Source organism: Coenobita brevimanus, chromosome 99, assembly GCF_032717465.1.
Source record: "Coenobita brevimanus isolate Jiangsu-jjx chromosome 99, ASM3271746v2, whole genome shotgun sequence".
Classification (NCBI taxonomy): Eukaryota; Metazoa; Arthropoda; class Malacostraca; order Decapoda; family Coenobitidae; genus Coenobita; species Coenobita brevimanus.
The window spans coordinates 20,507,115-20,532,757 of NC_137052.1; the positions used below are offsets into that span (position 1 = coordinate 20,507,115).

The window sequence follows — 25,643 nt, forward strand, 5'->3', positions numbered from 1 at the left end:
CCCCACATTTAGCAACCTTTGTTCGCAAAATTCAGGGGAAATTCGGTCGCGATTTGGCTGTATGCTATATCCGAAATTCGCAATACCAGGGTACGTTATATTGAGGGTTTACTGTATTAATGTCAGCAAATGTGTAATACAAACCTTCATCCTTCATATGCTGATTAGGATGCAACTATATATTTTACTCTAAATAAAAGATGGAGAAAATTCAAAAATATTTCTTAAAACTTGGTAACAATGCTAATTACTATTGAACGGACCATAATATTTTGTTCTACACTACAGAGCATTACAGTCACATACAAAACTTCTTGCTCTTCTTATAAATGTCATAAACAAACAGAGAAAGACATGCGTGGGTTAACCTTCTAAAGAGCCAAAGAACTGTTTGTAGGCAAGGTAGTCAACCTGAGTACTTACCCCACCTCTTCCTGGGCTCCTCAGTGCTGAATTTATAACCTATATCAGGAAATACTGAATTATACTATGTACTAATCACCTCAGTAACACAGCTATGGCCTCTCACCCACCATCAGAGAGTTAAGGAAGGTTAGAGTGAAATTAATGAATAAATCTAAACAAACTGTGTGACATACAGTACATAAATCACCATTCTGTCAACAAGACAAAAATTACCTTAACCAATCAGAGGTGACTGTTAGGAGGGTGTTGATGTTCAGGACTGACAAAGCTGACTGGTGTGCAGTATAGCTGGGTGACAGGACTCACAGTATCACCTCATGACAACTGAAATAAATACTTCTGAATTTGTGAAACAGTTATAAAAAATTAGAGGATGACTGTTCCCAACTTTAAAGCATAACAGTACTAGTAATTTATAGGTCAAAAACACAGTGCCTGCATCACGGGCAATACAGCAGAATTAAAAATCCATTATAAAAATTTATCCCTCTGAATAAAAACAAAACAAACTATCACAGTGGAAATGGAACTATATCCCTTAACATTAGACCCTGCAGTTTCAGAATTTATCACCAGCAGTAACTCGATCTGAGCATTTGTGCAAGTGGACATATGAATACTTAAAACACACTGCATATCACAACCAACCTCAAGCCAGAAACCTTACAAAGCTCTTATTTCTAATCACCTCCTGCTCTGTGCTCTTGCTTTAGTCATTCCAATTCCATGCTTAACCCCTTCAATGCAGTCATATTTTCCATTTCAATCAAGCTACAGTACCATCAGATTATTTCATTCAGCTTAGGGATGATGTTTAGCTGTGAGGAGTAAACAAATGGTATATTCTGTCTTTCCAGCTCAAAAACTCTCTCTTAAACTGAATATCATCATCTTGCATTAGCCTGAACGAAAAGAAAAGGACATCCTCTGGCTGAAAGGGTTAGAGACAAGGAATTACAAAAGGCATACCTGAATGTAGAGCCATCGACAAGTCATGCCACTGTTCCCAGCCAAAGGAAATGCTTGTCTCTGCCTCACTGGTGTTTCATGTTTCAAATTAACTGTCTTACACTGACAGGGTTCACAAAAGCCAAAATCAGCAAGACTTGTGGATGACTTTACATATTTCTCACACAGGCACCAGGCACAACAATGTTCCTCTAATACAAAAAATAGACCATAACTCTTAAGTAGTTAAGTTTACAACCTATTTCTTAACCCCTTCAATTTCTACTTTTCTAGACAATTCTATTCAACTTAGGATTGACCTCTTGCACACTAGCTCCAGAAAATACTCCATAGGAAGGTTCCAATATCAGAAATGATCAATACAGTCTGTGATGTTCCAAGATCATCATCATCATCATCATCATCATCATCTGAGTATTTATATGACAGCAATACTGAGTGTGGAATGTCACATGCAAACAATGTAATGCATTCTCATGTAAGCAGGAGTACCACTGTGGGGGTAATCATTTGGCATACATTAGGAATAGCCATTGTCTGCAGTGTTTGGCTGTCTCACATGATGTGTCCCGATACTTTTTGGAGAAAGAGTACATGAAACCTACATCTTCTTTCTCATGGTAGTTCTCGTCTAAGTTGAAAAAATTGTCAGAATTAGGAATTAACTTAAAAATAAAAAATGTCACTGGAGCGAAAGCTAACACTTTAGTACTAATAACCTCACCCTATTCATACCCTTATGACCAAAACTCACTAATCATTTGTTATCACCATATGCAACAAGCGTTTAAATAAACCAGTCATTTGATCAGCTTCAATAACTGCCTCCTTCACTCTTATGACTCATGACCTGAAGGCTTTGTACATTAAAATACTGTGCATCAGAAGCAGCAGTAACAAAACAATTACAGCAACAACAACAACAACAACAACACCTCTATCATGTATTGTACTTGTAACCCTCTAATGGCCTCAACATCTTGCGTATTCTTTTCCTCTTAAAGCCAGTTTATTTAATTCAGTTGAGAGTGAATTATAAGAACACGAGTGTTAATACTATCAACATTAACACTCTACATGACTGGGACAACTCTAGTACCTGTACTCTGTTCCCACTAAAGCATTTTATTTATTTCTGCGAGTCATAAGAGCCGGAGAGTATTAAGTGCACTACCATACATTTCTGTCCCTCTCAGCTTGCCTTGATCTTCCTCCCATCCAGTTCACTACTCTTCATGGTCTCCCTTGCCAGGCTTGTAACTCTGAATCCATGACCTGATGAAGGATTTCTCAAACTCTCTAGCAAGTATCACCGAGGGAGGATCAGCAGGGTCGGGGGCTCTGAGGTCAAGGTGGTGGGCACCCTCAGGGATAATCACTGTCACCACACTATCACTCACATTCCACATCACACCACCAGTTGACCACGGATCTAACAGGCCATTGCTGGATACAGAATAAAGAAACAGTGTTTTCAAATTTTTGTAAACTTTATATGCCACAATTCTGATGTGCTGTCAGGGACAGAGATTTCCTTAATACATTACTCTCATGAATTCTGCCTGTAATACATATCTAAAACTCGTCAAATTAAAAACTAAGATGCAACAAAGTTACGGAAAACATTAATCGGTACCATATTTCAACCTGTCAGGCCATCATTGTAAATCAAACAACACACATACAAAACATGACTCTAAATTATAAAGGAAAAGAACCCATAAGAAAATATAAATAAGGAGACTTTTGACTGATAAACAAACCTCCAGAACAGCAGATTATTATCTCAGAATATTTCGTGTTTCATATTTTGTCATTTTAATAAAGATTCTACATTTTGCTAAGAGTTTAGTGACTGCACAAGCACAGACAAACATAATGCTGTACAAGCAATCTCATCCCATGACTGCACCAAAACAATGAAAATACTTACCAAAAAAAGTATTTCCAAATGTAATACAGTATTTATTGAGGTTATGCAAGAAATGGGGATTGCCTGTGATATGAAAGTGATGGCTACTATTCAACCTTCCCATGAGATCTGAATTTGTGAGCCTAAAATGCATGATGCTCAATAGCACCGTACAGTACTTTATCTCCTATATGACTAATTTTCCTTTGCTAGGAGAAGCTTGGTATATTTCTTCACCCACAGAAATTTGTCTCCGATACAATGTATCAATGAAGAAAAAGACGATGTGCCCCAAGTAGGAAGTAGACACAGTGGTGTAGTACTGCATTTTTTATCCTGCCAGTACCTTCCAATGCAAAGGGATTTTAAATAATTTTAAGGACCTAAAAAAAAAAAAAAAAATGTGGAAGATGTTTTAAGATATCAGACACAAGGACACAAGTAGAAGCATAGTAAGGCTCAGGCCAATCAGCTGGCACGTAAAGGCATGAAGCCATGGTAATGCGTGTTGGTAAGAACAACATCAAGAAGAAAGAGGAAAAAAAAAAAATAGTTTCCCTTTGCTAAAAGTAAACAGCATAAACTTCCACTCTCTTACCTGAATACAATGTTACTAGCAGCAGATATGTCCCGGCCACCATACATGAGGGGAGCCATGAAAGGTCTGGGTTGGACGCCCCACTTCTTGCGGCACTTATCAGCATATTCCAGGAAGTCCCATGCAGCAGGCTCAAAGAAATCATGGGTTCCATCATAGCACATGGGCATCACCATTTCTGTGCAAGCCTGGAGACAAGAGGAATAACTATTCAAAATCATCTCTGCCAATAATCTTGATCATAAAGACAGATAATGGTGACAGCCAATCCTTTACTAACCCTTTTAGGGGGGGTAGGAGGATCTGAGGGTACGCTACCCTAGTCCAGTTAATTTTAGCTGAGAGACTGCCCTACTCTCCTGTTAGTGCTCAGATGATGGAAAAGTTCTGAGAGATTAGTGATGCTACCTATGATACTCCAGCACCGTTAGTACCAGAAGACAAATCCTAATACAATACTGTATAGGCATCTGAAGCCATTCAGTTTTTGTCCATCTACACTTTGTGGCTTGGTAGGCAAAATGAGTATCTACGCTAATGCCTAGGGGTGGGAACCGTAGTAACCTCGATGATACAGAAGCCTTGTATCCCAGAACAGTATGTATGAATTACCACCATAGGCAGAGCTCATCTCCTGAATTTGAACAGTGGTGGGTTCATGCACGTTCTCCTCACACCCCAGATTTCTATCAACCATGCCAACCTGGCACCAAAGCTAATAATAGAAAACAGAGTTAAGATATTACCGGTAATGTTAACAAAATAACTGAAAATAGACCTAAGATGTTACAGATATTGTATAACTATCTCAGGTTTTCCACTCAGCTTTGACATTTAATTTTCCATATCTTGATACCTCAATACAAAGACTCACGGGAGGTTTTAAGAATAAACCGATGCACTCCACTTACTCTTCTGCAGCAATAGTGCTTATGGACTTCTGGCAAATGCATCGTAACCACCACAAGATGGTAGGACTGAATAGACAATATGGAGGACTATTGTACTGTTATCTCCTTGTATTTGATGATGTATATTTTTAAGTTATTCTTCCTACACTTATCCTCTCTAGTCTGACACGTATCCTCTGAGCTCAACAGAACTGTCTAGAAATGGCAAGAATGAAATCATGTCACTAAACAGAACTGTAACAAAAGGAAATTGATGATGTTTTGGTCTATTGTGCCAGATGAAGTAAAGGTTCCCTAAATTCCCTCACCTTCACAACAGCACCAGGGCTACAGGACAGTCACATATTGTAACTTGTTCTTCATTGATTAGTCTAACCTCAGATGCCACAATGTGTTACTGTTGTTGTTGTTGCAGATCCACTTCAGCTTGTGTGGCCAGGCAGACCCATTAACCATAACAAGCAATCACCCCTGCACGGCCATTCCGTGCAGTGAACTGATGTTCCCTTGAGGCTGACAGTGCCTCACTGTGGCAAAGCTGTGGGGAAAAGTGTGGAGATTTGGTTCCTGGGTGGATCTGCTTCCCTATCCCAATTAACAGGAGCACCACAGTAGGCTCCACTTCACCCCTTGCTCTGGCTGTATGGTTGACATCCACCACTGTAAATGGTTTCTTGGGTTACAAGAAGCCTTCAGACTTATCTCACAGAGTAAAACTGCCTGAAGTGGAGAAAAAGTAATAAAAATTGACAGTATGGAAAGGGAGAAACAGAAAGAAAGGAGGGCAGACACAGAAATAGAATGATAAAGGAAGCACTACATCAAGTGAGTGGATGATGATCGCCACCACCTAACACCTGTCACACTGAGTAAATGTGGATTTTTTTTTTTTTTGTATTCGGTATCTTAAATGTCAGGACCAACTTGCCTAGCCCCGGGCTGCTACGCTCCTCATGGGGCAACGTAGAAATGGATGATGAATGAATGAACATTATGATGACTAACTGACACATATTTTACCTTGTCATCAGACTGCCTACAGTAGTAATATACTGTACATAAGTCACCATGTACTGGGTATTAAGTTACTGATGGTGTAAATGAGTTTATACAAATCTAACCACATAAATTATTCTCTTGGAGTTTTGTCCTCTACTCTACTTGTAAACAGATTCCCATGGTAACCACTACTGTATCTATAATACTGTTGACGTAGGAATGTCATCCCAATCTGGATTTGTACTTTATGCATTCAAGGAATCAGTACAGCAAATACCAACCTAACAATAAAACAAACATTAATTTCATGAATCTTCATAGAAACAAAGGAAAACATTAAAATCCAACTTGCGACAGCTATTAGCCAGGACACTGCAGGATCTACCTACCTACCTACTTAAGTATATACGTATCTATCTCTACAGTATCTATTTTCCATTCTTTTATTGCCACATCAGAAGTGTAGGGTCCTGAGACTGAGTCCCGACATTTAAAGCAAGGGTGACCAGTCACTCATTGTAGAGAAGTATTACATGAGCAAGAAAACCCAACCACCCTTGGATGTAAACCTTCATAGGCTGTATTCAGTTGGAATGACTTAACCCACCAGCCCACTAAGTGTCAACACTGTAAACACAACCATTGTTTTTACCTGGAAATCCCAACCCTTGTCATCCAAGCGAGCATCAGCCTGCTCATCAACATTCATGCACTTGGTTGTTCCGGTAAAGTTGAAGTAGACTGTAAGGCCAGTGAACAATTCCTCCAAGAGTAGTTTGGGAGTACGGCCTGGTGCTGTCAGATGGGTACACACAACCTGAGGCAACAGACACACACATAAGGTGCTTCTCTGAGCAACCTGCAGTACATTAAGCACTGACAAAAACATTAATAGCAAGTCCTCGTAAGTTATGGGAATGTTAAAAAATATCACAACTTTTTCCTTATACAGGTACAGTATTGAATTTTGTACTTTAAATCAGAGGAGAGGGGCAAATTTGGTGACAGGTTGCAACAGAACTTAAGACAATTTTCTTGTAATTCATTTTGACTTAACACCAAAGATGATCATCCAAATTAGACATAAAATAAGGACTTACTGTATAACATAAAATATGACAGAAAAGTTATTTTTTATATTCCCAATACAGTATAATACTTGGCAACAGCACTAAGACAGGTGAAAGACATCTGATTTGGTAGGCTTGGGACCTAGATCCATTCTGGTTTAAGGTTCTGAGACAACTTTGAAATGGGAATATTAATCTTGGTACTCATCATATTACAGTACAGTACTGTATTTATAATAAGTAATTTAAATATGTGCCACATACAAACTTATAAAGAAGGCAATTTTTCCTAAAATGACACTGGATAGATTATGGACGATTACAGCACACGTTACCAGCAGCTTCAACCATTAGCTCTTCCACTCTTTATGCCAACCAAGAACAGTCTTTTACTGGAGGTGAATAAAATTACTGTACTTCAATCAGCTCAGGAAAACAATTACCACCTGAGACTCTAAGCAGCCCAAAACTGTAAATGAGCTTCTTTAGGCTCTAAAAAAAAAAAAATTATACAGTATAAAGCTGAAATCAGGATAATGTCTGTTATACCGGGTACCAGACACAACTGAAACAAGAAGAGTGCTGATCTGTTATGTCGGGTACTAGATAAAGCTGAAATTGGTTAATGGTTCTTCTTACTGTACTGTTATGATCAAAAGTACACCAACACTTCCTTGTTGGTTACGGAAAAAGAAGATGCCAACAATAACAGCTTTTATGTGGTAGCAATACAAGGCATATGACAAAAATTATGGAAATGAATGATACTAACTGATGTTCAAGGGGGAATTAGAAGTATGGAAGGTGGGACAATGCTGGCAGGAGATAGGTGGTGAATTTTTGCTGATGACAGTACCATATAGTAAACCATACCTTGACTGGGTTGGCTGGGAGGGGAGCCAAAAAGTTAGCAGGGTAGGGATAGTCCACCATTGCTAGGTTGGTCCACACATTGCTTAAGTAATCCTTTAGAGTCTTCACATCATCTTGGCTCTTTAGTGGACGGCACAACTTCCACGTGCTGGAGAGCCATGCTCGACCCTCCTCTGCATCACATTAGTCTTTATCATTATCTCTAAATCTGTCTGTTTAGCCCTCCTCTGCATTACATTAATATTTATCATTATCTATCTATCTATATGCTTAGCCCTCCTCTGAACAACATTAGGGTATAGTCTACTGTATCATTATTAGTTTATTCATCTGTCTGGTCCTCTGTGTCACATTATTCTGTATCAGTATTTAACTGCCTATGGTATATGCTCTGCCCTCTTCTGCATGGCCAATTGCTTATATCATTCTCTATCTATCTCTCTATTACCATATCCTTCACTGCCCTGACAGGAGTGTAAATATCACTACCTCCTCTTTATTCAGTACAAGAATACATCACCGAAGTCTGTATTACGGATTACAGTACATTTAACCCACAGCTGAACTCACTGTACAGTACACTACTCAGCCAACTCCATACATGTATTCAGAGACTCTCCTTACAAGCATCAAGGTATTACAGGCCCTCATGCCTGGACTGTTGTCAATGTGGAGACAGATCCCTGACTTTCACTGCATTTGTGTGTAGTGGTATTGCAGAGGCTAAAGCTTCCCTCAAGTCAGAGAAACCTATCCTAAGCTTAGTCATATAATCTGGCAGTACCCACAATAATACTGAGAAAACATCCTCTGACCGAAGGGTTAAAGAACTGAATACCCACAAGAAGTTAACACATAATCTCTCTGTCACTCACCATCAGCTGTGACAGAGTTGATGGCAGCCCAAGATTCCCTGATAACCTGAGCACATTCACTGGATTCCTTAGCAAAGTCTGATGTCACCAACTGGCCAAATTTTTCACATGGAGTAAGGTTAGTGAACTGCAAGATGGGTGCTGAAGCTGCTATGGCTCTGCAAGAAAACATAAATAAATAAAGACAATTTTCCTTTAACGCTGCATTACTTGAAGATGCTAGTGAATCATTCTTGAATTTTTACTTAAAGTTGTACATGATTAAGCATAGTGTTACTGTGAAGCCAAATACAAATGTTATTATGTTATTTATGCTTTAATCCCTAATATCAGGACCTAATAGCATACCTCACTTAGAGCCGTTTCTTTTATATGGGATTTTCCCAATACGCACAAAGATATTTTAATCCTTTCAGTCTTACCATATTTTATGTGTTTTATTATTGCTACTTCCACAATACCGGTATTATATTAAAATTTGGAATGACTTTTCAAACTAAAAGGGTTAATGAAGCCACTATCTAACCCCTCCAATTCAAAAAATCTTTTCTCAGGTGAACAGCAATGTCTGAAGGCAGCAGAAAAAAACTAAAGAATATATTACTGGATTCAAGGGTTTAACTTAAGACTGACAGTATATCAACACATCCAATCCAAATAGAGAATAAAGAATCAACTAGAGGTTTGTTTTTGTCTGTGGGGACTGGACCACTCTCACAACCTGAATACTAAGTTATGGTTGTCTGACATTCCAAGAACCTTAGTTATGAAGTAGGAATGAGTCTCCTCGTTTAATGGTCAAATTTATCCTCTAATCAGAAAACACCTGGCCATAAACTGAACCAAAACAGGTTAGTGATATTTCTCACATGAAAACAAATCAACTACTGGAGGAAGGATGCTAGAAAGGTGGATGGGTGAAAAGGAGGGAGACTGACAATATTAAGATGGAAGACGGTAGGGAGTGTACAACGGGAAGACAATATTGGTTGGGGAAGAGATCTGTTGTCTGAAAGGATGCGTGTTCAATCCCATTCATTACTTAACGCTGACCATAGTGCTCATGTGACGACATGTGAAACAATTAATTAGGTCAGAGGACTGTTGGGCATTAAGGAATAGTTAAGTCTATGCCAAAAGGACAGAAAAAATAAATGTGGGGATGTGAAATGTCAAAAAGTTGATTTATTGAGACATCCCTCAAGAAACAGTTAGCAATGGCAAATACAAACTTCTGTATAGAATGCCACACTGACAATCACTGTATCAGCTCCCTCAACCATAGGACATTATATTTCTATTATTCTTGCAGCTAGAGAGGAATGCCTTCATGTGGTGGTGCTGATATAACCAGGCAACTTACCTGCCTGGTTGTACAAACATCCCTATAATACTTCCCTATTCCACAAAAGGAGGATGAACTGGAGAAGGACAACTTAAGCCTGCAGTCTAATGGGTTCCTATAGCGGATGAACTCGGGCCTGCTACAACTACTACTACTACAGCTACTAGATGATTTTTATTCAGCTTATGAAGAGTTCCTTATTCTGAACACACCCAAGACTTGTAATAATGACTGCCAGTCATCATTATCATCATCATCATCATCATCCAGACCTCCTTTCCCACCCTAAGGCAGGGTGAAGAGTAGCAATGTCCAGACAGCCCAAATTTATCCAATCCAATGGGCCACGTTTCCAATCACTCATCATTCAAGCCCCCGGAATCCTGGCTCTATTGGATGTACCAAAAACATTCACCACGTTCTGTAGCTTCACATAAACCTATCCGAATGAGTCAATCTGGACGCTACCAGGTTAAAAAGAGATGCCAAATCCCTGATCATGAACTTCTCCTCACAACCTTCATCCAGCCAGGTCGATCTCTTGTCAGTTCCCTAGCCTTACCGACTTCCAAACCTCTCTTCCTCACACACTTATCCACCATATCTCTCCACCTTCTCCTTGGCATACCGCCTCCTCCCTCCTTCAAATTCACTCGGATATACCTTCTTCACCACTCTATTGTTATCCATTCTCTCCACATGACCATACCATCTCAGTACATTCTCTTCAATTCTGGTGTCCACCAACTTCCTCACTCCATATCTTTCATGAATCACATTATTTCGTATCCTATCCACCCTCTGTACTCCACATATATTCCTCAGCAGTCCCATCTCCACTGCTCTTACTCTTGACTTTTCATTTTCATGCCACACCATAGTCTCACATCCGTATGTTAAAGCTGTCACTAACACTGCTTCATGTTAGCCTCGTGCAGCTGCAACACTCGAGCCTCTGTTTCTTAGCAAGGCCTTCATTGCACCAGCTATATTTCTTCCTTGTTTCACTCTACTTTCAATTTCTTTTGCACATTTTCTTCTCTTTTCTATCACTGTACCCTGATATTTGAATTCTCTCACCTATTCCAGTCTCTCTTCATTCACTGTAACATTGCACTGGGAGTCACCTTCTCTCTCAATAACCATCACTTTACTCTTTTCTACATTTACTCTCAAGGCACGACACTCACAGACATCAGCAAAACTCTACACTAGCCTACCAAGTTCTTATCCGGTGCTTGCAAGCAGTACTGCCAGTACATAATGTTATCCCAAGCTAAGTAGGTATGTCTGATTCTTTATTTTGTCATCCTTGACATGGCTTGCCTCATTATTCCTAAAACATCAAAAAACACGTATGGAAGAATATCGCTGCCACCTCTCTGAAGACCTTTCACATTGTGAAGAAATCAGTAAAACAGTATAATAATTCAATATAAAATAATTACTCATCATATGTTGGTGATGTGTTCCAAAATATCATAAATTCTGTACAACTAGTACTGTAAACTGAGGAAAGCTAGTAAATCAGGTTTGTAGGCAGCAATGTAACTTAAATAGATAGTTTTATGGTGAACTTACTATGGATTTAACGGCAAAAAAAGAATGTCAAAAAAAGGTAACATACAACAAAGCCTATGTAATAAAGACTGCTTGTACACAACTGACAGTACAACACATCAATGCACTTCTGTACAATGTTAGGATACCTGAAGCAGATCCAAGCAACCAGCATCCCTCAAGGGACCCCAAAGGAACACATCTCTGACATAATGTAGACTGCCTGTACACTAATGAGGTCAGCGCAGACCATCTCACCCTTGGATAATTAGATATTAAGGATGACTTTATCTACTCCCTCTAATTCAAAGTCTCTCCTAATTCAAAAATGTCTTCTTGTTGAAGAGTTCAAGACACACAACAATGATGGCTGGCACCAAACACTATCTCACCCCTGGACGATGTGAGGATACTTGATGCGGAACCAGGCAGCCAGCATTCCCCCATAGGACCCCCCAAACACAATGACGGGACTCTTCTCAGCACCTCGGATGACGGATCGCAGATACATCAATAAGTCAACATAGTCTGCCAGGGCTTGTTCCGATGTAAGGTAACCAGAGTATTTTGGTTCCTAGATAAAAATAAATAAATAAATAAATGAATATGTTTATATATAAAATTTGAGTCAGTTCCGTGAACTGACAGATAAACCGCTTAAATAATAATAACAGAATTATCCCAGCATGTCAGATGACTGGCTGTTACCTGCCACTCCTTGTCCCAAGGTCACACACTGGGAGTATTGATTCATCATCATCAAATGTCTTGTTCCCTCCTGGGAACCCCAGGACAGGAAATGACCATTCATCTCCAGGCTACTGTGCCCTCACATGCCTCTCTCATTCTCTCAATATTTCTCTTCCTTTTCATTCTCTCAATGCTTGGTGTTCCAATCTTCTCCATATCACATAAGGTCTGCCTTTACCAACATTATCTTTAATCTCTCATTTAAAACCTTTTTAGCACCCTATTTGTTTTAGCTCCAACCACAGCTTTGAAATATTAAATAGGATAGCCAGTTGACTGAACAGGTTGATCAAAGATACATTTCCATTAGTCAGTCAGTCAGTCTTCCCTTAAAGTTAGGATATGTGCAGAAAAAAATGCTACTAGTGAAACAACTTTAATGAGATAGATGCATTTGGTTCATGACTGGAGGGTACAGAGTACAAAACAAACATATATGACTCCAAAAAAATTTCACAATGAATAACAAGTAACTTTTAGAACAGATTAGATGTTATTTAATCTTCAACTTAAAATAATTTTAAGTAAAACTACCGGTATATATAAAAACAAATGATATTACAAACTATACATTCATGATCCCAAACAACATAAATGTGAGTCTATGATACGAAATTAACTAGTAAATGGCTATATACAGTACAATATAAAAGTAAACAATGCAACATCAAACCCTACAGTTAAGACTCTTAGCAATGCTTAGTATCGTTTTTGTTTATGAAGGCTCCAACATGCTTGCATGTGTTGGCCTTGGTCACCTAATGGTGACTCTCCATGCTGCTCAATCTCTGGCAGCTTCCCTATTTAGTCCCTTAACCCTGAGGTCATACTCAATGACCTCGTCTCAAGTCTTTCGGTCTATCTCTCACTACCCTACCTCCAACATTAACACTTCTCACTTTCTGCACCCACTTATCATCCCCCATCCTCTCCACATGCACAAACCATCTCAATTCACCTCTCCTCATCACATCACCAATACACTCCAGTCCCATCCTACCTCTCAACTCTTCCATCATAAACCTAGCCTCCCTAGGCCTTGCATATTAATCATAACATAAATGACACTCAATGACACTTAGTGAATGAGGGAAATATTGCATATAAACCTATATTTTTAACCAAAAATTTCCTGCCAAAGATGAATCAACCAATCAAACAAAATGATGCCATGCTTCTATGTGAAGGAAGGAATCCCCATCCAAAATTGGCCATGGTACTGCAGATGTTTTCTATGGACTGGAAGCCAAAGAAACTGCTACATCTAACTAATTTCTTCCAAACAGATCTTAAGAGATACTGAGAAAATAAGAAATCTGAGATGTACAGAAACTATTAATGACATTAAGAGCCTCAGCTTGGACTCTATGTATGAGTGGCAGATTGTTTCCTGCCTAAGAGTGATGACTATGTGACTAGTTACCAAGCCTGTAGCCATATTTCACTTTCATGGTAGTACATAACTGTCTAGGTCAACTGTAGCCACCCATATGCTACCTACGGTGAAAGTTACATAAACAATACTGTACTGTACCTCAAAGTTTAAATGGAAATAATATTGGTATTAGTTTGAAAGGAAATATCAGTGCATACTGTAAGTATATACCAAACTCTAAGGTGTACGGTACTTACAGATAATGACTTGTTTCCATAGGGTAATGAGACTCCATAGTATCTGTGTTCAGCAAAGACGACCATGGCTCCAAACTCTGGCGCAATGTGCCACATGAAGCCCTGTTGGTAGAGTTATGGATAAAGTGATACACAGGGTCCACATTCTCAAATTTATATCCTTGTCATAACTGCCATTTGTTTTTGATGAAATAATAATTTTTGCATGAAGGCTCCTACGCTCCTCATGGGGCAATGTAGGATTGGATGATGGATGGATGGATGGATGAAAAGAGACATGGAATATTCTGCACTGATCGTCCTTCCTGCAAAATAAACTTGGTTACGAAAGGAAAAGTACCATATCATGTAATAAAGATTTGTTTTTGCCTCACAGACAAAGACAGGACAGTGCAGAATCACCGTTTTTCTTGTTCCTCCTACTACAGCAAATCGAGAGAAGGAAATTATTTTGTGTTCATGGATCCTAGCCAGGTGCTGCTACACAGTGGCCACTGAAAAGAGCTCTGTTTCCTCTTTCTAATTTGAAAACAGTAACAGCCAATTCTACATAAAACCTTATATGACCATGGAGGTTGGAAAGAATCCATCGGGTAAAAAGATGATGACCCATGCAGGCATAAAACACTGCTTTACAAATGCATATAAATGTAATTACTGGAATGTATAAATGTAACAGCCTAAGCCTAGGCTACTGTAATCCAAAACATTTAACCACTTCAGTCCAAATACGTCCTTTTTATTCTACTCCGGAAAACACAAATTTTATTAATCTTGAATGGCCCATCAGGCTAAATGGGCTACAAACAATCTATTAATGCCCACACGATGATGACACCTTTTCTATTTATTCTGGTTAATAGAAGATAATTCTATTCAGCCTGAGAAAGACCCTTCAGGTGGATAAAGTACAGGGCCTACACCCTACTGTACTACTAGATTCATGTATAATCATCATCATGGAGATAACAGAAATATGCGCTGTATCAATATACTGTACACAATTTGTTTCTTTCCATCATTCTTTCCACTTCCTTCTGTCTACAGGTGACTCTACACTCAGTGACAAGCCAAAATGTTTCCTGTACACCAGGAAACCATTTACTATGCTGGGTGGTTTCCATAAAACCCACTTATGGTGCCTGGTTGTTTAGTGGGTAATTAAGGCACTCCAGCTGGATTGAGCCTGGGCAGCTTTATATCCAAGGGGTGGTTGGGGTTTATTTGTTCACTCAGCAATGAGTGAGGCTGGTCACTTTCATCTTTAATGACAGGACCAACTTGCCCAGCCCCAGGCTCCCATGCTCCTCATGGGGCAGCACAGGATTGGATGATGATGATGATGATGATAATGTATCAAATAGGAAAACTGCCCCAGTTTTCACATTCCAACTTAAGTTCAGTTATCATATTATCATACTTTAAAATGCAATACAAAACAAATAAATACTGCAGCCACACATTCCACAATGTAATGCAAAAATGAAACCAAAAAATGACATTAAGTAAAAAACTGAAGGACTTTACAACTACTATACTAGTAATCTAAGAGCAACACTACACCACTATATACCGTACCGTATTCCTATTTCTTCAACCTACCGTGTTCTCTGCAAAGAGTGTGATGTCACCCTCATTACCAGCATAGAAGAAAATAGGTCCCCCTTGTCTATTCCAGTGTTCATCATTGATAAGATATCGCTGGATGAAGCTGTCCTGGTTGGCAAACCCAAAGTGATCCACCTGTAACAGAAATGGAAGGATGAAAGATGAATTCAAGCATTTTGAGAAGGAAGAGCAGGAGCATGAACTACTAAGTTATTCAAGTACAGTATAGCATTATTCTCTTTTTAGCCCATAATCAGTTGTCTGAGGGTTTTCTGTAGTCAAATATCATTGTGCAAACAACTTTCCCTCCATAACAATTACGTTGCAACTCAATAACAGAGGCATAATATAAGTTAATCTAGCCAGTTGGTAGACACGAGGAGTCATATGACACACTCCAGCCAATCACCAGCTGTGCTGCTGGAAGCTGGAAACTCAGTTTCATATGACCTCTGTGAATAGCTGGCATTCTTCCATTCCTACTTTTTTTTTTTTTTTTTTTTAAAGAATGTCTATCTATCTATGGCCAGACGCCTCAGTCCGATAAGGGGTGGCTCTTTGTCCTTGAGTTAGTTTTACAGGGAGGGACACTAACCCTCCACCATCCCACTTGCTGACGTGTAGGGAACATGAATAGGTTGGTTACAAGGTTACCACCCAGAGCTGTAAGTGGTTTCCTGGCTTACAAGAAACCATTAGCCTTGTCATTCAATGTAAAGCCACCTGAAAAGGAAAGACGAGTAATAAAAAGTAGTAGGGAAGATGGGAGAAATAAGAAGAGAGGAGGCAGGCACATAAAAAGAATGATGAAGGTGAAGGAAGAAGCAGGCAGCACTACATCAAGTGGGTGGACGATGGTTGTCAACCATAAGGGTAAGGTTGGAATTTGTTCCAGATAGAAATGAACTGCATGGGGTCTAGGTTAGGTTAAGAGGGGAGAGTGCAGGTTTGTGCCCACAAATGGCTTTTGAATTAATAATTTCAAGGTGAAGGAGATCTCAAAAACTAACAGTTTCTAACATCCATCCATTGCCAGACGCCATGTATCCCAAACGGGGTGGTCAAGGGCTTAGAGTTAATTGTTTTACAGGGAGGGGCACTAATCCTCCACCAACCCCACTTGACACGTAGGGATGCCAACAGCATCTGGTGTTCCCAGGCGGTCACCCATCCAAGTACTAACCAGACCCAACGTTGCTTAACTTCGCTGATCGGACGGGAAGCGGTGTACTCAACGTGGCATGGCAGTTTAATGAGAAAAAGTCATATGCTATTCTGAAGCTAAGTGATAATTACATTACAGATTACTAAAAAAAAAAAAAAAAAAAAAAAAAAAAAAAAAAAATGCAGATAAGTGAAATGAAAAGGTAGTACCAGGTAACAAAGGCCATTTGGCACTAAGTCACATTGCAAAAAAGGTAAAAATTAAACTAATCACATCAAAAGACAAAAGAAAAATCATAGTATGGGCTGAAACGAGAAAATTATTGTAATTCCTTGGTCACTTGTCTGCCATCATCCTACACCCATCTCTTGCTTAAGTGATGCTTGACTTTGGACATCAGCTTTCAAAGAAAAAGTGTGATGTCTGCTGAATCCTTCCTGCTATACAGTGATAACCCAATGACTCAAGCACCAACATAATATTAAAACCTGTATATTGTCCTGAATCTACAACAGGAGCATTAAAAGAAGTCACTGAAACTCATGGTACTGGGTACCACTAATTAAACATCTATTTATGAAAACTAGCAACATCTTGATTTTGATACTTCGATTACTGATTACAAGGCCTACCGTATCACCTTGATAAGGTACCGGTAACGGCCTACGCTGTACCGGTACGCCGGTAAATTTCATTTTGATTAACTAATACAACAGTATCATATATTTTCTGGCTTTGCCAATATCAGTATGAAGTAAAATAACCAGAAATCATACATCCTCACGATAAGCTAGGCATACTTCTGAATAAAAATTAAAGTCAAAACAAGCAATCACTGCCCCGCTACTTTAACAACCCTGTCATTACGGAAATAAGTCCATATTTACCTTTTGCTTGTAGAAATAGGTTTTATAATTGTAAGCATCGCATAAATGAAGCGATGCTATGAGCAGGACAAGCAGAGTAAAATGGGACGCTAAAGGGATTGTCATCCTCACGAGTCGCGACGCCACGACGTTGTTACGGCAACTGCATGCTGAATGTTCATCAAAATGGAGCCCATTTCTACTCATAATAATAATGTTTGTGATAATGTCAGTACCAATAATTTAGAAATTGTATTTGATGAATTCAATATCATTATTCAATTTGAAATGTGTCAATTATCATACTCTGCATGCTCTGTTTTACCAGAATATTTTCCATATTTGCAAACATTCAGTTAATGCATGAAGAAAACGCCCATGTTGACATAAGTCAGCTGATCAGACGGACACCAAATGTACGACAAGCTTTACAGACAAAGTAGTTTTATACTCGAATAAATTGAAGAAAAAAACTTAACAAAGTTATTTAAGGGGAGATTCTCAGGCTGTATCTTATAGGTGAATATGTACCTGAGTTGTACCTTCTATATCGTCATAGATTCAGTGATTTTTTTGTGGCATTATCATAATCAACTCATTATCAATCAGAGAATATAAATATTTTGGGGGTAATATATTCTGAGAAAATAAAAGAGCTTTTATAAAATATTCATAAAAGAATAATAATTCGTGTAGAATGTATCTATAAATGCATTCTACCAACACAACAGATAAACCTGAGTAAGTTTGTATCCAAGCTTTGTAAATTCACCACAAGACTTGCCCTACAGCTATTTTTTTCTGCAACAATATGTAAATTGCGAGAAGTCGAGGCTAAAAGATAAGCACAGAAAAACCTTTGTATTTCTGAAACCGTTGAGAATAACTGTATCAAATTTGGACAGCTTCAGTGTGAGCCCTGATCAGTGAATTTCTCCAAGTTACACACTTACTCTCTTCCTGCTTCGCCTCTCTCTCTCTCTCTCTCTCTCTCTCAGCCGGTGAGTACTGAGGATATCCATCAGAGTTACCCAATCACTGAACGGAGTACTCCCATTCTCTGAACACTAAACATTAGAGAAAACTGCTGTACGTGAGGTTTCTGGGGGAACTAGGTAAAATATGGAAGCTGTCCATATCAGTCGCCTGCTGTGTGATATTTTTTTGCTCATCATGATTGCGAATGAAGACTAAAACAACATATATATATATATATATATATATATATATATATATATATATATATATATATATATATATATATATGGCATTTTTATGGTGGATTTAGCTAAATACGACGGAGAAAATAACACACTAATCTCTGCTTAAACTGAGCTTCCAAATTACCTTCTAGCCACAGGATTTTTTTTTTCCAGGTCCCTTCCGACGCACACCGGGAGAGACGCTGTCAGACCATAACTTTAAAAATCGAAATAAAATATAAGGAGTTTTATTTAAGCTATTTTGATGTTAGGAATTGGAAATATATAGGAATTAAACTTGATAGATAGTTCAAAATCTGAAAATCAAAAATCTGACCAAAATATGACTGAAATCTCCTCTTAACAGGAAATAATTAAATCCATAATCCACAGCACATAACACTAATGTCAGGAAATAAGCAATTACTGAAGTGCTGTGCTGAATAAATCTATTGCCAGTCGCCATAATCCCGTGAGTGGCCGTTTGACCTGAGTTAGTAATTGTTTTACAAGAAGGGGCACTATTATAGCTCTCCGCCAACCCACTTGTTGACACGTAGGGAACACGTATGGGTTGGTTATATAGTTACCACCCAGCATAGCTGGCTTATAGGAAACCATTAGGCTTGTCACTCAATGTAAAGCCACCTGAAAGGGAAAGAAGAACAAAAAGTGACCGGAAAGATGGGAGAAATAGGAAGAGAGGAGAGCAGACGGGAAAAGAATAATATATATTAAGGAAAAGCAGCACTACATCAAGTGAGTGGATGATTGTCGCCACCATACGAGGCTTCGCTAATGAAGCACCACGCACCGTAGCCTACTGACCCTAGCTGGCGTGAAGCACCTTGCGCGTAAAAAAAAAACTCTAGGAAACCAAAGGACCATATAGTTTCGCAAGAGTGAAGCACCTTGGCTGTGAAAATCCTTAGGGTGCGACTGACTGACCATGCCCCTGCGTCTGAAAAACTATAAAGTACTGAAAAGAACCGCGAAACATTTCCGGGGCCCGTTTATACCTCACTGAGTGGGTGCAGTAAGAGGGAAGTGGGAACCTCAAGTATGGAAACAAAGACAATAAACTAACAGATGTTATGTCCGATTTTGCATAAGAGATGGAACTACACTAGTAACATTAATAAGCAAAGAGATGATTCAAGAATGTAGCAAGTAGTACTAGATACTCGTAGCTGCAGGAGCCTCAAGTCTCTAACATGAGGCTTTGCCGTGAGCTTTGGTACGTACTTGTAACAAGTCTTCGGGCATGAAGCAGCAGCTTAAGGTCCCAAGTATGGGCATTCGCTAAAGTTGCTATAGTCTACGGGGGTGAAGCAAGGCGGAAAAAGGTTGGTCCTAGAGATGCACCGACCCCCCCCCCAAAAAAAAAAAAAAATAAATAAATAAATAAAGTGCCATTGGACACGGAAAACAGCAGGAATGGAAATGACTTGAAAAGCATAAGTGAAGTCTAGGTAAAGAAAATAATTAGTTGGAATACGTAAGTCTGAAAAGAGAGGATAAAGTACGGATGAGAAGAACCAATAAAATCAAATATAAACAAATGTGTTTGGGTTACGTAAAGTGGATGGGATGAAAACAGACATTGTGAATGATGCTATTGATGAAAGGGTAGTAGCGAATGTACCTGGACTGTGTGGCAGTAATTAACATAATGTATATAAATAGAGTAGTGAAAATATGCGAGTCGGAAGTGGGAAAGGGCGTGGTAGGCTAAGAAGGTGGAGTAAATGAGTGTACGAGATAGAGACTCCATATAGAGAGAGAGCAAGTCCTGGGTGTGAAAGAAATGACGGGATGGAAATATATGGATGAACTGTTTGTGGAGGAGGGTTTGGGTTTATTCTTTTTCTGTCTTTAAACTACTTGGATCCGCCCTAAATATTTTCCTGTACTGTGCAGGAATGATGATCCCTTTATATATACAGTATAGAGTCCCTAATGATCCTTCACCTTGACACGCTTGATAACATAGACATAATATTTACACTGATGGCTTTACTTTAACCGTCTATAATTACCGATATACGAAGGAGAATGAGACGATAATAATGAAAATTATACTTTACAGTGATTACATTAATTCACTTAACAGTGATATGTATCTATCTTCTGACTGACTGGAAAAAAATATCAACACTAAGTGGGTTCACGCTGCTATAGTTCATTCACCTAACTTGCTTCATAGTTTCACTCTTTTGCTGCTTATTTCATGTAGCTCAGTGGCAGACTAAGACAATATTACAGCTCTACATCCCACTGCCGTGCGCAGGATTTTTTAAAGGGGGGGGGAAGTTTGATAAAAAAAAAATAATAAGTTTATTCACTTCATTTCATTCGTTCATTCTCTCATCATCTAATCCTGTGTTGCCTCATGAGAAGCGTAGAAGCCCGGGGCTAGGCAACTTGGTCCTGACGTTTAGGATAAGTGACCAGCCTCACTCATCCCTAGGCGGCATTATGTGAGCAATAAACCTCAACCAGCCCTTGGATGTAAACCTGCACAGGCTCAATCCGACTGGAGCGCAGCAATTACCCACTAAACTAAGTAACGCAATACGGTAAACTTAGGTACTGTAACTGACTACTGAAAGGATACAAATTCAGGGTAAGTTTTATCTCGTAACATTCTTAACAGAATTTAATTAATTCAATGAGTTGCGTTATTAGTATTATGTTCATTCAAAGTTTTCAGTCTTTCCAAATGCGGGGTTAAACCCCCTTCCCCGTGTGCATGGCCTTGTTACATCCTTTCCATAGCACTTTTCTATGATCAGTAATAAAATCTAGTATTATTCAACTGTTATACCCAAGCATTCAAGACGGAGGGATGGCAGTATCAGACCAGGTTGAAGCGAACATTGTAAAAGCTTATAATCTCTTCACTACGACGATGCCTCCTTAGCTTTATTGCTGCTATAACCAGATGATTGTATGCATAATTAGGACCCATTGTGGTGATGGGGTGAAGGGAATACAAACAACCCCCTTTCATTCCTCAATATCATTCCTTCTGCCATCAATCAGCTGTATTTAAAGTGGTAGCTTTCGTAGTGGAGGGTTAAGGCTAGCTAACATCATACATCTTCTAGTAGTTTGTGTTTCTGCATGTCTGAACGCCCCTTACCTCCCTCCCTATCCCCCGGCAGGAGGATGGTGGACTGCAGTGTTAATTCTTGCTACTATGACCAACTCAGTGTTATGTTTTATTGCAAATATCACTACTACTCTTTAGGTATACAATTGGCGTCATCCAGCTGAGTCAACGTCTGTCATCCTGAAATTCGTGTAGTTGTGTCCCCCAGCTTCTCTGCTCACGAATGCTGTAAAACCTGTCCTCCTCTTGCCTCCCCTCCCACCCTCCCCCGCCACCACCCTGTTCTGGAGTGAGGGTGAGGCTGTCCACGCCATCTTGGTGGTGTGGCGGTGTGTTGGTGGTGCCACGTAGGTCCGGTACACCACCTCCAACATCAGCACCACACCAGCCGCTACCATACCACCACCCAGGATCAGGAAGGCTGTTAAGATGTGGCTGAAAGGAAAAATATAAAATGGTGATCTGACTGAAACAAAGGATGATTGTTATTGGTCAGCACAGTACACAACTCTCTCTCTCTCTCTCTCTCTCTCTCTCTCTCTCTCACCTGAAGCCAAGGTTGGAGTAGGAGGCAGGGGTGTGGCAGGGGTAGGGTTGGCCCCACCATCGTCTGAAGAAGCGGTCCATGATGCCACTAGCCGCCATCTTGTTTAGCCTGTTCAAAAGAAAATGGAAGACAAGAACAAGAAAAAGAAAGACAAAAACAAGACAGACAAGAAAAAGAAAGAAAGACAAGAACAAGAATAAGAAAGACAAGAACAAGAAAAAGAAAGACAAGAACAACAAACGTAAAGACAAGAACAAGAAAAACAAAGAAGAAAAAGAAAGACTAGAACAAGATAGACAAGCAAACGAAAAGGATAAACAAAAAGGAAAGATAAGAAAATGAAAAAAATGAAGCATATTTGGGTCAGATTAACACCTGTCAAATTCTTCGCCACACAAAATTAACTATAAAAAAAGAAAGAAGAAAAAAAAAAAGAATCCATAGATGGCCGTACTCTAAGCGACATGGACAATACGTAACACTTCTTCCTTGGCGAATTATTCTTCATGTTACACTTCAATATCCACTTCTGTGTTAATGACGCAAAATGAATTCCTAAAAAGAAGTGTTACGAAATCCTCACCAGTGGGTAGGTTGGGTTGGGTTAGGGTAGCTTGGGTTGGGTTGGGGTAGGTTACGTTGGGTTGGGTTGGGTTAGGGTAGGTTAGGTTGGGTTGGGTTGAGTTAGGGTAGGTTAGGTTGGGTTGGGTTGGGTTAGGGTAGGTTAGGTTGGGTTGGGTTGGGTTGGGTTGGGTTGGGTTAGGTTAGGTTGGGTTGGGTTGGGTTGGGTTGGGTTAGGGTAGGTTAGGTTGGGTTGGGTTGGGTTAGGTTGGGTTGGGTTGGGTTGGACTGGCATAGATTGGGTTGGCTTGGGTTGGATTGGGTTAGTTGGGGTTTGGTTGCATTAGACTGGGTTTGTTTGGTTAAGCTGGGCTAGGTTAGAGGCTGGGGTAGGTTAGCTGGGGTCAGGCGAGGTCAAGGGCAAGGTCAACTCACTCTTGGTCGAGGATGGCAGCGTAGGGCAGTCTCTTCCTGTACCCCAAGTACCAGTAGGACCCTAGGTAGCTGCCCGGGACCTGAGGGGTAGGCAGGGTTAGGCACTGGGTGGGAGGCAGAGGACCTGAGGAGTAGGTAGGGTTAGGCACTGGATGGGAGGCATAGGACCTGAGGTGTAGGCAGGGATAGGCACTGGGTGGGAGGAATAGGACCTGAGGGGTAGGCAGGGGTAGGCACTGGATGGGAGGCATTAGAAACAGGACTGTCAAAGAATATTACTCTCTCTCTTTCTCTCTCCTGTGAATAGCGCTAAACATATTGATTAGGTACGATATTACGTTCATAGTGAGACAACTGACTTGGAGAAGACATGGTAAAGAGACAAGCTAAGAAGAATATTAGCTTGGGAAAGAGATGTGTGTGTGTGTGTGTGTGTGTGTGTGTGTGTGTGTGTGTGTGTGTGTGTGTGTGTGTGTGTGTGTGAGAGAGAGAGAGAGAGAGGAAGAAAGGGAGAAAGACCAAAAAATAGTGAGAAAATAAAGATAAGAACCTGTGTGACGTGACAATGACCCTGCAAAAGGTAACCGATGGAAAGGTGGTTCGGGAAGGAAAATAGAAGGATCGAAAGAAAAATAAAGTCAGTAAGAGAGAGACAGAATGAGAGAGTAAGGGAGGAAGAAAGAGAGAGAGACCCGAAAAATAGAGAAAATAAAGCCACGAACCTGAGTGACGTGGCAATGACCCTGGAGAAGGTAATTGATGGAGAGATGGTCAGAGAAGAAGGCCACCTTAGGGTCCGCCATGATGCGTGCCACCCCCGCCTGTTGTGAGGGAAAAAGCAGCCCGGGGTCCTTCTCCACGCCAGCGTAGACGGCACGGTAGCTGGCCTCCCTCGACTTCTGCATATACACATACACATACAACTTCATCATACACGTACACATACACATACAACTTCATCACACACATACACATACACATACAACTTAACCATACACATACACATACAGATAATTTACACTCGCCAAACACACCAGCACACACGTATACACATCGTCATCACTTAAGCCAACATACACACATTATACCATTATATACTTGCGTCTCTTTGGGCTGGACAATACATAAGGGATGGAAAATTGGTGGGAATTATGCAGGACGCTGTTTGGCTGGAGGTTTTGGATGATCATGGTGGTTAGGTTAAACTCTTTCCGTCTCTCCGTATCGAAAAGTGAGTCGTAACAATTGGTGAACACTAGAAAATGGTGACTGCCGCGAAGAAGTGCTATGAAAATGATGAGAACCATAACACTGTCTCTTTTTGTCACTCATCTTACGTGAAATGGGCCGCAACAGAACGAAAATCTGGGCCAACTTAGGGTGAAAGTAGTATACTGTAGTGTAATGAGAGGTGATGGACGCAGCGCAGGAAGGTTTTGGAAGACTGTGGTGGTTATGGATTGAATTTTATCGAGATCAGGATGCGTTTTTGCACCCCCATTTTTATACCTTATGCTGAATATTACCCATCAGTATTTTCTTCTATGCTCTATATAATTTTCTGATACTGAGATAGATTGCATACGAGAGAATATTAATGTGGCAAATAAAACCGCAAAGAAAGAGGTGTTAGGGAGGCTTTTAAGTTAACGAAAATACAATGCCTGTGTGTTTGTGTCTATTATATGAGAGTAAAATGGTTGTGTATGTTATGTGAGAGCGGCATATCAGACTAGGCTATGAGCTGTGAGGGTAGTATGTTTGTGCATGCCATGTGAAAGTGGTATGCCAAACCCAGCTATATGTCTGTGTATATCAAATGTGAGTGGTATGTCTGTGTATGTGAAAGTGGTATGCCAGACTCAGCTATATGTTTGTGTATACTGTGTGAGGGTGGTATGCTGGTGTGAGGTATTATGTGGTATACCAAACTCAGCTATATATCTGTGTATACTGTGTGAGGGTGGTATGCTGGTGTGAGGTGTAATCTATGGTATACCAAACCAACCTGCATCGTCTTCACTAAAGCCGTGCCGCCCATCACCCCGATCCTCCAGTCAGGGTTAGCGACGGCCTGCTCCAGCGAGGTGAAGGGCAGCGCCACGGAGGTCACGGTCAGGAAGGAGGTCAGCACGGCGGTGTAGGACGCGTACAGAACCAGTGACGTGAACCAAAAGATCCACAACACAGCCCGAGCGTGGCCACTGGCAGGCAGGATCCACGA

General features: G+C 40.1%; 2 protein-coding genes and 1 non-coding gene across 3 annotated transcripts in view; all 3 read right to left on the reverse strand.

The window, feature by feature from the left end:
* Positions 1-2,362: 2,362 nt before the first annotated feature.
* Positions 2,363-17,698, reverse strand: LOC145414430 (lysosomal Pro-X carboxypeptidase). The gene is made up of 9 exons (XM_080283983.1): positions 17,581-17,698; positions 15,523-15,663; positions 13,921-14,022; positions 11,931-12,112; positions 8,634-8,791; positions 7,759-7,931; positions 6,468-6,632; positions 3,906-4,093; positions 2,363-2,841 (listed from the first exon to the last, which is right to left on the reverse strand). The coding sequence occupies exons 1-9, from the start codon at positions 17,683-17,685 to the stop codon at positions 2,622-2,624; spliced, it is 1,434 nt and encodes a 477-aa protein (XP_080140109.1). The 5' UTR covers positions 17,686-17,698; the 3' UTR covers positions 2,363-2,621.
* Positions 16,663-16,781, reverse strand: LOC145414481 (5S ribosomal RNA). The gene has a single exon (XR_013899900.1). It is a non-coding gene; the product is annotated as a 5S ribosomal RNA (ribosomal RNA).
* Positions 17,699-19,962: 2,264 nt separating the features above from the next.
* LOC145414457 (glutamate receptor U1-like) overlaps positions 19,963-25,643 on the reverse strand; it is a 16,779-nt gene continuing 11,098 nt past the window's right edge. The window contains exons 10-15 of the mRNA XM_080284013.1: positions 25,428-25,643; positions 24,142-24,318; positions 23,420-23,499; positions 22,424-22,531; positions 22,188-22,311; positions 19,963-20,079 (exon numbers count right to left, since the gene is read on the reverse strand). The exon at positions 25,428-25,643 is cut by the window's right edge and continues 2 nt beyond it. Of these exons, the coding sequence (XP_080140139.1) occupies positions 19,963-20,079; positions 22,188-22,311; positions 22,424-22,531; positions 23,420-23,499; positions 24,142-24,318; positions 25,428-25,643 (822 nt within the window). The remainder of the gene's footprint in view (positions 20,080-22,187; positions 22,312-22,423; positions 22,532-23,419; positions 23,500-24,141; positions 24,319-25,427) is intronic.